This window comes from Macrosteles quadrilineatus, unplaced genomic scaffold (genome assembly GCF_028750875.1).
Source record: "Macrosteles quadrilineatus isolate MER2022 unplaced genomic scaffold, UCM_ALF_1.0 Scaffold_5__1_contigs__length_97177068, whole genome shotgun sequence".
In the NCBI taxonomy this organism is placed as follows: Eukaryota; Metazoa; Arthropoda; class Insecta; order Hemiptera; family Cicadellidae; genus Macrosteles; species Macrosteles quadrilineatus.
The window spans coordinates 5,801,269-5,814,051 of NW_026542598.1; the positions used below are offsets into that span (position 1 = coordinate 5,801,269).

The window sequence follows — 12,783 nt, forward strand, 5'->3', positions numbered from 1 at the left end:
CAATGATTTACTTTTTACGTATTATTCAAACTCTTCGAGATTGGGGAAACGCCACATTGTGTCTTATTATAAAATGTTGTGTCGTACAATAAATTCACAATAGCAAACATTATACAAAACTATGCATTAACGTATATCAGCGGATTGGCAATGAAATAAAGAAAACAGAGACCAAAACTTGGTTTTTTCTATTAAAATGAGTCTCACAGTATTTTAAGTTTGGGTTGCACGTACAAAAAAACACCCTGTATAAACTGTAGATTCAGATGAAAAGTAAACAAACAAATGTAAACAAGTGTTTTGAGTACATTTACAATTTTATGGTTTAAGATAAAAATATAAATCCAGTTTGAAAATCTTAGTCTATGGTACAGACCAACAGGCCACCGTGGTCCGATTATAATGAAATTTTGTATGTAAAGTACTATCAATGGTATCTCCAGGTGCTTTTTAATCTTTTAGAAATGTTATTTTAAATAAGTAAATTAACAGAAAATCGAGTTCCTTCGAGAATTTAAAACGATTTTTATAAAGTTAAATACTCCATAACATAGCCTTAAAAATTCTAAAGAAAATATCATAAACCCCATTGATGTAAAAATTACGGTTCAAAAGTTATTGTAACTTGGTTAATTCTCCCATTAAAAAGTCATAAAATAACGATCAATCGGATTTTAGAAAAACACCGGGTTTAATAAAGGATCTAAACAGGATCTAAATTCCAAACAAAATTGTGCAAATCCACATTGCTGTAATAATTACGGTTGAAAAGTTTTTGAACTTTTGTGATTTTCCCTGTGAAATGAATAGTTTTACCTAGCAATTACCCATGATAAATTTGATTAACAAGCTGATGGGGAAAGTATGTGTCAGATTGCTGATACCGTTTATTTAGGCTTGTCCTGGGTAACTATAGGGATTTTAACATGCACTTACTATGTGTAAGACTGTTTACCAAAATGTCTACATAATTTCAAGTTTGTTAATATATTGAAGAATAAACTTCTTTGCAATATTAACTAAGCATATTTTCATGTTCAATTTAATACTAAACCACCAATCCATAGGCCAAACAGAGGTTGGTCTGACTTTCTTGGGACTTGGTATTAATATTTACAACAAAATAGTAAAACTCTACCATATAAAACTGTACAAGAAGCTGCACTATTTAATCCATTAAAAAATTAATAGCCTGTATCAAGTATTCACATGTGTCCATTCGGTTACAGCAACATCAATGAAATCTTCAAGGGTTCTTAGGAGAGTGCTATTATACCTTTGTCTGTACATATGATAACATTTGACATAAAAAACACTGTAACATAACAACGAACATAAGCGAACGATGTGCGTTATGGAGTTGGTTAAGCGCTATCTTACCAGCACTGTGTTCATGGAAATACATTCACTTATTTAACTAATAATAATAACGACCTATTGTCTTTTTTAACTGCTATTCCAAAATTCAATAATTTTTTTTTTCTATTTGACAGCAACTTAGCAGACGCACAGGTAGCACTGCCTATGTCTGCTAGTTCCTTTATGTTATTGTTATAATTTTTGGCTTTATTAAAACTAGTATAATATATTTTAGTGACAAAAGATCTGTCTATTATATTTTATTTAATTACTAGTTGCTCTGCCCGTGCTTCGCTACGGGGTGAGAATGCAGAAAAGAATAACTCGGGTTTACTTTGATAATATACTATGAGAAACAGTTACAACACACTTACCAGGAAACATATAGGCAAAAGCTCAATCCTGCTTATTGATTATTTAAATTAAGATCTCTTAATGTATTATAGTAATATCATTTTATATAATGTATAGCAATTAAAATATATGCAAAAGTATAATTCATTGACCGTATGGAACCAAGAAACAATTCTCCTTGTAAACAAATTAAATTAAATAGCAGAACAGCACTTCTGACAACAGCTGTAGTTTCATAACAATGTTTGTTTCCCATGTTAATCTTATGGAGAAATACGAAACTTTAAAGGGCCCCAGGGCCTCACTCTCTAACTATTTCCCTAAAAAGAAAGTTTCCTGCACAACTTCACGTTACGCTCTTTCCAATGACACCAAAACCATGTCAATCGGTTCAGTAGTTTCGGAGGAGTAATTGTCACAAAAATCCTGCTTGCGTATTAAATAAGTACGAGAGGTCGTCCAGTGGTCGAAACTCGACCAAAAATATGTAATGTAAACTTACTCACTTCTCTATTTTCACCCCACACTTTAAATAAAAATAAAACATGTGATTGGAGTTTCTTCCATTTGTTTTGATTTTCTGTTTATGTTTCGTTGTTATTTCGTCACCAGCATGGCAACTCATAATATCCATGTTAAATTTTTCAAAATTTTAAAATTCATTTTTTGTGCTTATTTTTGAGCCTATTTTAATTTATAAAGGGATTCTGCACACCTACAGGAAAATAGCTTTCTAACAGTATGCGTAGATTTTCCCTACGATGCACACGAGCTGAGAAAAAAGGTTTTAAAGAAACATGCTTGCCTATTAATATATAGATAGATAGATAATCACAGCTTGTAGCCTATGTTTTTTTGGAATAAACGATATTCATTCATTCATTCATTCATTCATTTCATACATAAAATATTTTATCGTTTGGTTTTTGATTTTTTGTTTTGTTTTCTTAAAACTGTAAAAGGGAAATATGAAATAAAAAGGTCAAGTTATTCTGATTCTAGTTTAATTATCCTTTGAAGAAGAGGTGGGTGAGTTCTACTGACAAGGAAGGAGTGTTGGAGATTGTGAGATGTTTAAGCCCTAACAACTTTCCCTCTTCATTGTTTCTCATCGTGAACCTCCTAAAACAAATAAGAAATTGTGATTACGTAGATAAATAAATCTGTTTTGTAAGTCAAACTGAAATACTCATTAGTCATTTTCCAGGATGGTGGCCGTAGCACAGCATGCACGCATGTTGAAATTTGATATGTTGTTACTGGGTACTAGTACTACATATGTGCAAAGTTTCACAATTTAGGGAAATATTTCCACCTAAAACCCTAATATGATTGGACTATAAGCTTAACATACAAACATTAAAGGCCGGTGCGTATAAGCTCTACGGTTAGATACTAAACTAAATATGACTATATGTTGATCAAGCCAGAGACGAATCCAGAGTTCATGAGTAACAAGTAATAAGTAATAAGTAAGTTATAAGTAATAAGTGTATAGTGGTGTAACTAACACGACTTTGTTTTAGAAAACTGTTACTAGCTGTTACCCGCGGTCTTCTTTAATACTTTAATACTTTTCAATGAAATGGCGACCATACAAAGTAGGTATTTTAAGCGAAGTATGGGTAGAGATGAGTGTAGGATGAGTGGTGTGATCTTGTAGTCTTGTTAGTGACTAAGGCCGAGCTATTCCTTAGATAAGGAATAAGTTAGTTTGAACGGTCTGATGCGCTCCGGGAACGAGATCTGTTCGTCGGTCGACTTTTTCGCATCCAGTTTGGAGGCTGTTAGGCGAGTGGCAGCAGAGGAACGTGACGCTCTATAACATTTCACTGTTGGTGCTGTTATCGATCATATTGTATCTTATCTCAAATCACTATTATTTTTGTTCATTTAATGCTTTATTATTGTTATTCATTGTATTATCTATGATTGTTACTCGTGGCATTTCTATTATTGTTATTCTTTTCATTGTTTATTATTGTTAGTGCCTAGTACAAAACACAAACATTCACTGCTGGTAGTAGTTGTCAACTTTAAAGGTAAATAGGTAAATAAATAAATAGACACAGCTGTTAATTAATAGCCCATACAGCTAATGGCAACTAAGGTACCTACAGTTTACGGTGGAATCCGAACCACATTTTTGGCTTTGGTAAATACGAATTGGTCTAGTTTTCAGGATAGTACAGGAAAGTTCGTCCCGTTTGACTTCATAAGTATTAATAAAATGATTAATTGCCGTACCGGGTTGGATGACATTTTGAGTGGCTTTTTATGGTTACTTTGAATAAAAACATTGGACTTAGTAAGCTGACTGGACAGCTCCCTAGGAGTACTTAAATAACATATGACTTTCTATTAAGCCTATGGCTATATTGGTTTTATAAGTAGGTTTCACGTTATTGACTTACTACAAACACTCTTGTATATAATATTAGTTCCTTTCATCCTAGTAATTGACTTGTTCAGTAATGCAATAAAATTATTAACAAGCTACTCTGTTTTCCAGACATTATTTTTGGAGTAAACAGAGACGTGACTTTCTTATGAAAATTTGGGAAGACATAACGTCAATAAGTGGATGAATTATGCACTAATTACCCTAATCGCACAATACCACAACAATTTAGAATTTAACAATTCTCTTTGTGTATTACATATTTTTGTTGTTGCTTTGTTTAAATTAACTGTTTTAACAAACTAGCCGTTATCCACGGGCTTCTCCCCGTTTGACTTGATAAGTATTAATAAAACTATTGATTGGTTAAGTTAAGCTGAAATAAACAAAAAGAATACAATAATACAAAAAAATAATTACACCTGATTTTAATAAGGTAATAAAATTGAAAGAATATCATACAAATAAGTACAGCTGAGTTATTTTTAACATTAGGTATATGGAAAGTTTCCTTTAGAAAGAAATTACGACCTTAAAGGGCAATTTGTGAAATAATAGTTTTGCGCAAAGTTTCTTTCTTGACGAACGTTTTAAGTATTTGGTTTATGGGGGTGTGTGACTTCAAGTTTCCTCAAAAGTTCATGGGTACTTTGGGATTTATATATGGATTCAAACAAAAATCTAACAGTGCTGCACCCTTTTGGTAATCCTTGAACCTTTATAATGCCATTGAACATCATACAACCATGATAAAACCAACTTGTTTGATTGAAACTGCTGGTAAGATTCATAAATTCAATTTAAATATATCATATAATAAAGTTACCATGGGAAACTCCAGAGCGACTGGGGCAGAGCCCGAAAGTTAGATCAGAATAAAAACTACTTAGTCTTCTTATTTAATACCTTATCCGATATTGAAACCAATCCTGGTACCTTGGTACCAATCAGTGTACTAAATTTGAGTCTTCTAGGTAAATGGGAAAGTAGGAGAATTAGTGATGAGTGAGTGAATGAGTCAGTCAGTGGTGGCTTTGTATTTTATTGGAAATAGATTTGATAGTTTGTGTGTTTGTTCGAGGTTTAATCACTTATTAACTACTGGTCGCATTGGGCTGAAATATGATATGATGATAGCCCACATTCCCGATTAACATACATATTCTTATCTAAAAAAAAATCCTTTCGGGCTCCACCCCAGTGGCTCTGCAGTTTCCCATGCTAACCTTATGAGTATTCATATTTAAAAGGAACTAAAGAATTTTGTCAGCTGTTTCAACTACACAAGTTGGTTCCGTGTTATTCAATACCATTAAAAAGTCATAAGGTTTACAAAACGGGTTCAGCATCATGAATTTGTTTATTTATGACAACAGCAAATTTGAACCAATCAGAAATAAAGAGCTGTGAAACACAATGATACACAATGATAACTGTCAAAGTAGGATTGTTTACAATAAAGTTTATTGTTTAATTTATCAATATTTTTGGATATTGTACAAATATTCAATTTACTTTCTTTTATTGTTTAGGTTTAGTGGTAGAACATTATGGCTATGGTAGATGTGTTATAGAATAGGCCTACCGAAAATTAAAAGAATCAAATTTTCTCAAAACGTGTTCTCCCCATTGCACGCGCAAAACACGTGTTATGAATATAGGTTATGAGTATAACTGCAATACGTTTTTATACTTATACGCCAACCCCGTACGAAGGACGAGTATTTTGCTAGTATCATAGCAAAACATACAAAAACGTAGCAAAACATATTGTGATGAGATCTGATTTGAAGGAGCTCCACCTTCCTATTCAGCAACTGTTAATTACAGCTAATTATTGCTAACTGGGTAACTGGGTAATTGCAGTACTTTTGGGCAGATAACAACACAGTTAAATTATAGTGCTTTACAAAAAGCTCATTAGAAAACAAGATGGCCAATGTCGAAAAAGGAGACTGTTGCGTATTAGGGCTTTTTTGCTGCAGATTTAAGAAGAGCCACATTTAAGTGTGTACTTCGTGAAAGCATCGTAGATACCGTAGACATACAACTGTTTATGGCCTATGAGGGTCTCAAGAGCCACAATAGAACATTGTGCAAGGTTTTTATGTTACCTATGTTGTTATGTTTTTTATGTGTTGTTTAAATGTTAGTTTAAGATACATAATTTTCAGTTAAGTTAAGGGAGAACTCACTGTGCTATTAACATATTAGGTTTAGGCCTTAATAATAGAAGCTTAATAATTTAAGCCTTAATGCAAATAAATGTATTGAATAAATAAATATTTGAATATGCATTGAAGATGATGGATCAAACAGAAGATTAAAAATTTAAATATATGACACAAAATCTAAAAGTGAAATTATAATTGATCCAACTATAAGGTTTGAAATATCAAGAAATCAACGCTTAGAAGTAGATGAAGAAAAGAGAACAATTTATATTAAATGTAAAAATAAAAAAAAATAGGCTATATAATCTAAATTCTATTATAGTAATTGGCATAATGATTGGTGCAAGAGGGACTATTACTAAATTGAATGTTGAATACAAAAAATTATGTGTTTAATCAAAGCAAAAAAATAAATAGTTATTAAAGTGTTAAAAGGATCATGTAAAATCATTCAAATAATTTATATGGACAACATTATTAATCTAAGTTACTTATTACTTAGATCATAAATTTGGTAGGTTAAGGTTGGTTAAGGTTTATTGTTACTGTGTCTAATAGGCAATATTTATTATAATAAACTCAGTAAAAAAAAATAAAATGAGTAACATAAAAACCTTGCACAATGTTTTATTGTGACTCTTGTGACCCTCATAGGCCATAAACAGTTGTAGGTCTACAGTATCTACGATGCTTTCACGAAGTCCACACTTAAGAGAGGCTTTCCTTAATCTCCAGTAAAAAAACCTTAATACGCAATATCATGTATACATCAAGTGTAATAAATTGAACGCATTTGGATCGTGTTATTCATAAACTGGCTGCAATTTATTATGAACCGACAGATTCTTATTTTGAAAAAGTTCATTTTGTTCATATCGTCACGCACAACATCCGGTCATGAAAATGTTCCCAAAAATGGGCTGTTGAAAGTCTTCTTATTTGACACCTGCTCTCGAATGAGATTTTTGTAAATCACTATTATTCGACTTTATTCACCCAAGAGTACTTACCCTTTCAGCAGTTGCTGACTAGGAAGTTGGAGTTACCTGTAACTATTTTATTCTTTGTAATATTGATGTGTCTTGAGGTTATATATTTAGATTATAGTGAAAAGGGCTGCACTTTAGTTTACGTCCTACATTTACTCACATACTGCAGTTTGGTTAAGGTTAGGATTAGTTTAGAAGAGTTTCATTTTATAATCAGCTGGTAGTTAGTGTATAATGTATAATAGTAAATGTAGGACATAAACTAAAATGCAACCGTAAAAATGATTGAGTAAAACAGTTGTATATTTCAACAGAAATTTTCAAATCAATATAATAATAAAGCACATGTTAATTTTCCTAAATTCCAAAACATTTGTTTGAGCCAGTCTATCAATGCTAATTATTATTCAGATGAAAGGTTGAACGTCCAATGATATGGTTGGTTCAATAATTTTGATTTGTGTCAAATAAAACCATTCTATTGTAAACAATCCTTATATATTAATAGGCAAGCATGTTTCTTTAAACCTTTTTTCTCAGCTTGTGTGCATCACAGGTAAAATCTACGCATACTGGTATAAAGAAATTTTCTTGCAGAAATGCAGAATATGGGGTAAAAAAGAGGGCTGTAAAATTTTTTTGTCGAGTTTTCGATCATTGGATTATCTATAGTGAAAATTATTACCGTAAAATTTAAAACATAAACTACTTTGTAACCCTTTTCACCGTATTGCCTCAAAATCTTACCTGGTTTTTGAAGTGCCCAAGACGTTTCTTTTAGAAGTTGTTGTCCAATAATTCCTTCACTCTCTCCATCTGTTATGCGATACCATCTGCCGTCTTTTATCAATACATTCAATTTATCTCCTTCAACCCTGATCCCATTTCCAATGGTTTCATCACAACCATCCGAAAATAGAAATGCAATATTTTCTTTCTTTGAGTTGGTTATAATGACTACAGCTTTGCCATCAGCCCTTCTTATCTCCAAGCGTAGTTTCAATTCCTTGTCATTGTCAATTTCATAACATTTCAAAGTATGACTTTCCGTGTACAATGTATTTTTTAAGTTTCTTGTTGCGCGAATAGGGATGTATTTCGGTATTTTTTCAGGGACCTTGACAACTAGAAAACACGTACGGTGGTAAGTAAAGCTATAATTGCCCTGGAATTAAGCACTTGATATGGAATATTAACATGATTCATAGCTATGGTAGGTTTAAAAAAAATCTGGTTGCTTTAAATATTTTAAATGATAACAAAATTATTCTTGATTTGTGATTTTACAGGTTGACACAATCAAAGGGATTTTGAGTAACGGTTCACCTTTTTGTCCAATATAAATTAAAACACTATATTACTTAATAAGAAGTCAATAGCTTTTAGATAAGTCAAAACTCGGGGCAGCAGTCCTCAATAATTGACATGTAAAATGTCCCGACCAAAGAAAAGTCTTAGTCAGCCACTAAGTTACAAAGATCTTATTTCATTCTACACTCGTCTTACATTCACATTAAGCTGTGGGGCTTGGTCCCTAATGAAATGTACCTGACGTAGCATTTAAAAAAAGATTTAGTTTTTACTTGCATATTATCAATGTATGTGCAGTGCCTCTCTTAACTCACAACCAATCCATGAAGGTATCACTTCTGAACCAAAAATAAACTGAAACATCACGTAAATAACTTCCTAAGCGAAAAGGTCACACACACAGCCACAATTAAGTTTTAAGATACGGTGTATATACTGCGTACATGCGGTCATTCGATAACCTCAGAGACACCACTGTTAGCTAAAACAACCAGCTTTTATATTAGATACCCAATGACCACAAGTATTGTTACCCACAAGATCTTAAAAATGAGTTTTCTCCCTTATTTATTAGCCGATTTACTTAAATTCGGAACCGTTGGAACTATTGTAATAATATTGGCTCGCTAATTACTACTATTTTTATAAATAAATAAATTGCTACAATAGTTTTTGTTGTGGCTATGGGTAGGTCAGGATCCATTAGTAGAAAACACTAAAAAGCAAGGCCAGCCTCTGAAAAATTATAAGGTTTTGCAAGAAATTTTGATTACGTCGGATTGTTATGAACATTTGACAATTGACAATTATTCAAATTCAAGCAACAGGTACACTAGTCTTATTAATCATTTTTCACTTGGACTGACTGTATTTAAAACCTGAACATAAACTAATAACCACAATATCGATCTATATTAGAAATCTTGAAAAAGTAATCCTACCTTGTGCCGCATACAAAGTAGGCACGAAACCCTGAAACATCATTCAAAAGATTACTTGCTTAATATACATCGTGTTTTAAACTTATTGGTATTTCCTAAATAAAATATTTCCATTTTCAAATGTCATCATGTCAACAGTTGGAAACTGTTCTAAACATTTGGAGCATTTCGTAATATCCATGATTTATTGACCATCATTAGCTTTAAGGGAAGAGTGTTATCCAATGGAGAGGAATTTCTCCTTCACATATAGATCGGCCCCGATTTATTTTGTAGATAGGTGGATCTACGCTCAATGTGGACTTACACCCTTCAAATCGCGAATATTAGGTAGAGAAAAACAGTTATTAAAGGAATAAAATCAAACCCAAACTTGTATGACAGTAGATTCAACAGGAAGTGTGAACAGCCGTAATCCACCTAGAAGACAATTTAATCAAGATGGTCTGACTTTCCCATCAAAACATATAATACATTTAAATGTATAATATTTAACTTAGTTATAACCAGTTATTGACAAGAAATATTTCTCAACATAATATTATACTCACCATGAAGAGCAATATAAGCAGCATGGTGTCAACGCCTGCTGCACAACTGCAAAAGTGATGGAACTTGATGAGAGACGATTCGACATATGACACAAATTACTGTGTTTTCCTCTTACATCATTTCATACCAAAGTTCTTACGCAAATGCTTTGCGTCATACCTACACTTGTAGTAAATTGAAACTCGATAGGCCATTTTACACGTATAAGGTGTTTAACACATACAGTTTAAGGGTAGTTTAAGAGATTAGTTTGGACCTTTTAAAGTACTATGCTTCCGCGTACCGCAAGGTGCCAAGGATTTTCTTGCCATCCCCCCAAAATACTGGGGTAATCCCTGTCAACCTCTTGGCAGCGGAGACAAAGACAGTCCGCCAGAAATATGGCTATATTTATAAGAATGGTGCATCACGGGAGTGTGCTCCTGCACACAGGGGACTCGAGGACGATGAACTTCCAGACCTCAGGCAGGTCCATCTGTGGGCGAAACGGCAGAATGCTGAGGACTACTACCTACATTATATATTTCATTTCAGATCACGTATGTTTAAAGCCGTACATTTACTTGATGGGCTAGTACGGTTAACCTAACTGCATTAACTGCCAATGGGGTTAGTTCTTTGAGTTAACAATTTCAAAACTACCTTTAACTGTTGATAGTAATTGATACTGCCTTGAGTGCTGTCGCTTGAACAAGTTTACTAGAAGTTGACTACAATAATTTGGGCTGTTGGTTAAACTTAGTTCGTAGATGCGATTTGTACAATTGACGGCTGCGACGAATCCCGCGTGAAAGAGGTTCGGAAAACACCTGATAACCGACCACAACTCTCTCAAAAAGGAATCGGGAGAATAGAGGGGTCGCTTCAACTTCAAAGCCCTATATCACCAAGGGCTTGCCGAAATATACTGTCGAAGACAAACATATTGGTTTTTCTCGTGAAATCAGTTTTCAAACTGCAACCATTATATCATCCGTGGGTGTGGGTCATTTGCAGACTTGATGCTGTTGTTTACATTCACTAAACAAACATTAAACTTATAACATTATTGTATAAGGCATAATATAAAGTACAGATCAATAAAGTAAGACAAACAACATTATAGTATACATAAATTAGAAAGACAATTTAACGATATTTCCGCTTTAATCATTGAACTTACGCTATCTATTACAGTATTACGCAAAAACACATAAATTAACCAAAACAATTTGAATTTAAGAATAGTTACAGAAGCTAATCTGTTCATGAACAAAACAAAACTTAAATAAAATCAGATTTAACCCTTTCTTTCCTCAATTATGAAAACAGTATACACAAAATTTCTTTTGCTTTTTTCTTTTTATTTAGGTTAATAGCCATAGTTGACAAAAATGTCATTCACTCTAAAAAAAAAAAAAAAAAAAAAAAATAGAATCGTATCCATAAGGATACTATTGTCTCATAATGTGCTGCAAGTGATGATGAAGCTTTATTGCTGCATGATCCCAGTTTTCCTGTATGTGCAAAATGACACCATGTTTCCATGCATAACCCCGTCTCCTTTTGGCATCCATAGGCATCGGTTGAGGCAGACTACAATAATAATAACAACTTGTATTCATTTTACATCTATAGGCACAAAACAGTGTCAAAGAATATTACAGGTTAAGATCATATTGTGCCTGGAGTATCCATTTGGAGCTAGTTTTATTTTATTGGTATTCTAAAATTACATGATAAAATTACAGTAAATCTGTAACCATGAAAAATGCTTATTTTCATTCTAATGTATCCAAGGAACATAAACGTGATGTTTCTATGGTGATGAAACTATTAAAACAATATAATAACAGATCTCCAAAAGTTGAAGAAATTCATCTACATCAGTGATTGCGTTCATATCCAACTGAATTATAGTTTTTCGTGTTTTTAATTCAGTGCTACCAACATTGAATAATGCAATTTCCATAGAAGAATGTCTGCTTTTTACAGTGCATAGATATCGAAATTTGTGGATATAACTATTTCAATATGAAAAATCAAGAATAATATTAAAATAATAATAATACAACAATGTGTTTAAAATATTTAGATACTAAGGTAAGGAAAGGGATAAATTAGCATTTATCTATTAATTTACTAAACATTTCTTTACACTCAAAGACAACAAGGAAAAATACTAGGCCTACCTTTTTTAAGTCCCTACTTACTTTTTAAGATGGAAGATGTTTTAAAGATTTATTTTTCTTATTTGTAGATCATATTTTGAAGGGAAATATCTTCTCCGTTTATATGCCCATATAACACCAGCAAAACTTGTCATGATCTGACATGAAGTTTGAAATCTTCAAGCCTTGGCTTTCTTTGTTTCTTGTAAAATTGGTTGTTATAACCATGCATTTAAATGTCAAGCAAGGTGATTTTCGAACTATTGTAAAAACCTATAATGTTTATACTTTTGATTCAGTCAAATTAGTAACTACAAAACAGTAGACACAATTTAAACTTGATATCCCTGGCAACTTGATCAATGTACAGTGTTTCTATAATAACGATCGGAGAAGCTAGAAAAATAGCCATTATTTGATGCAATATTCAATAAACATTTAAAATATACAATAATGGTGCTACGCAATTCCGTCGAGGCGTATGCATTTTGGTGTAGGTAAATCGTGTTTAGCTCTAAAAACCGCAGAAATAAATTTTTATCAAAAATGTTT

At 32.5% G+C, this 12,783-nt stretch overlaps 1 protein-coding gene across 1 annotated transcript; it reads right to left on the reverse strand.

Moving 5' to 3' along the window:
• Nucleotides 1-2,763: 2,763 nt before the first annotated feature.
• On the reverse strand, nucleotides 2,764-10,128 carry LOC128996033 (uncharacterized). The gene is made up of 4 exons (XM_054421157.1): nucleotides 10,081-10,128; nucleotides 9,530-9,560; nucleotides 8,025-8,402; nucleotides 2,764-2,835 (listed from the first exon to the last, which is right to left on the reverse strand). Exons 1-4 carry the CDS (start codon nucleotides 10,102-10,104, stop codon nucleotides 2,822-2,824), a joined length of 447 nt encoding a protein of 148 aa, XP_054277132.1. The 5' UTR covers nucleotides 10,105-10,128; the 3' UTR covers nucleotides 2,764-2,821.
• Nucleotides 10,129-12,783: the final 2,655 nt, after the last annotated feature.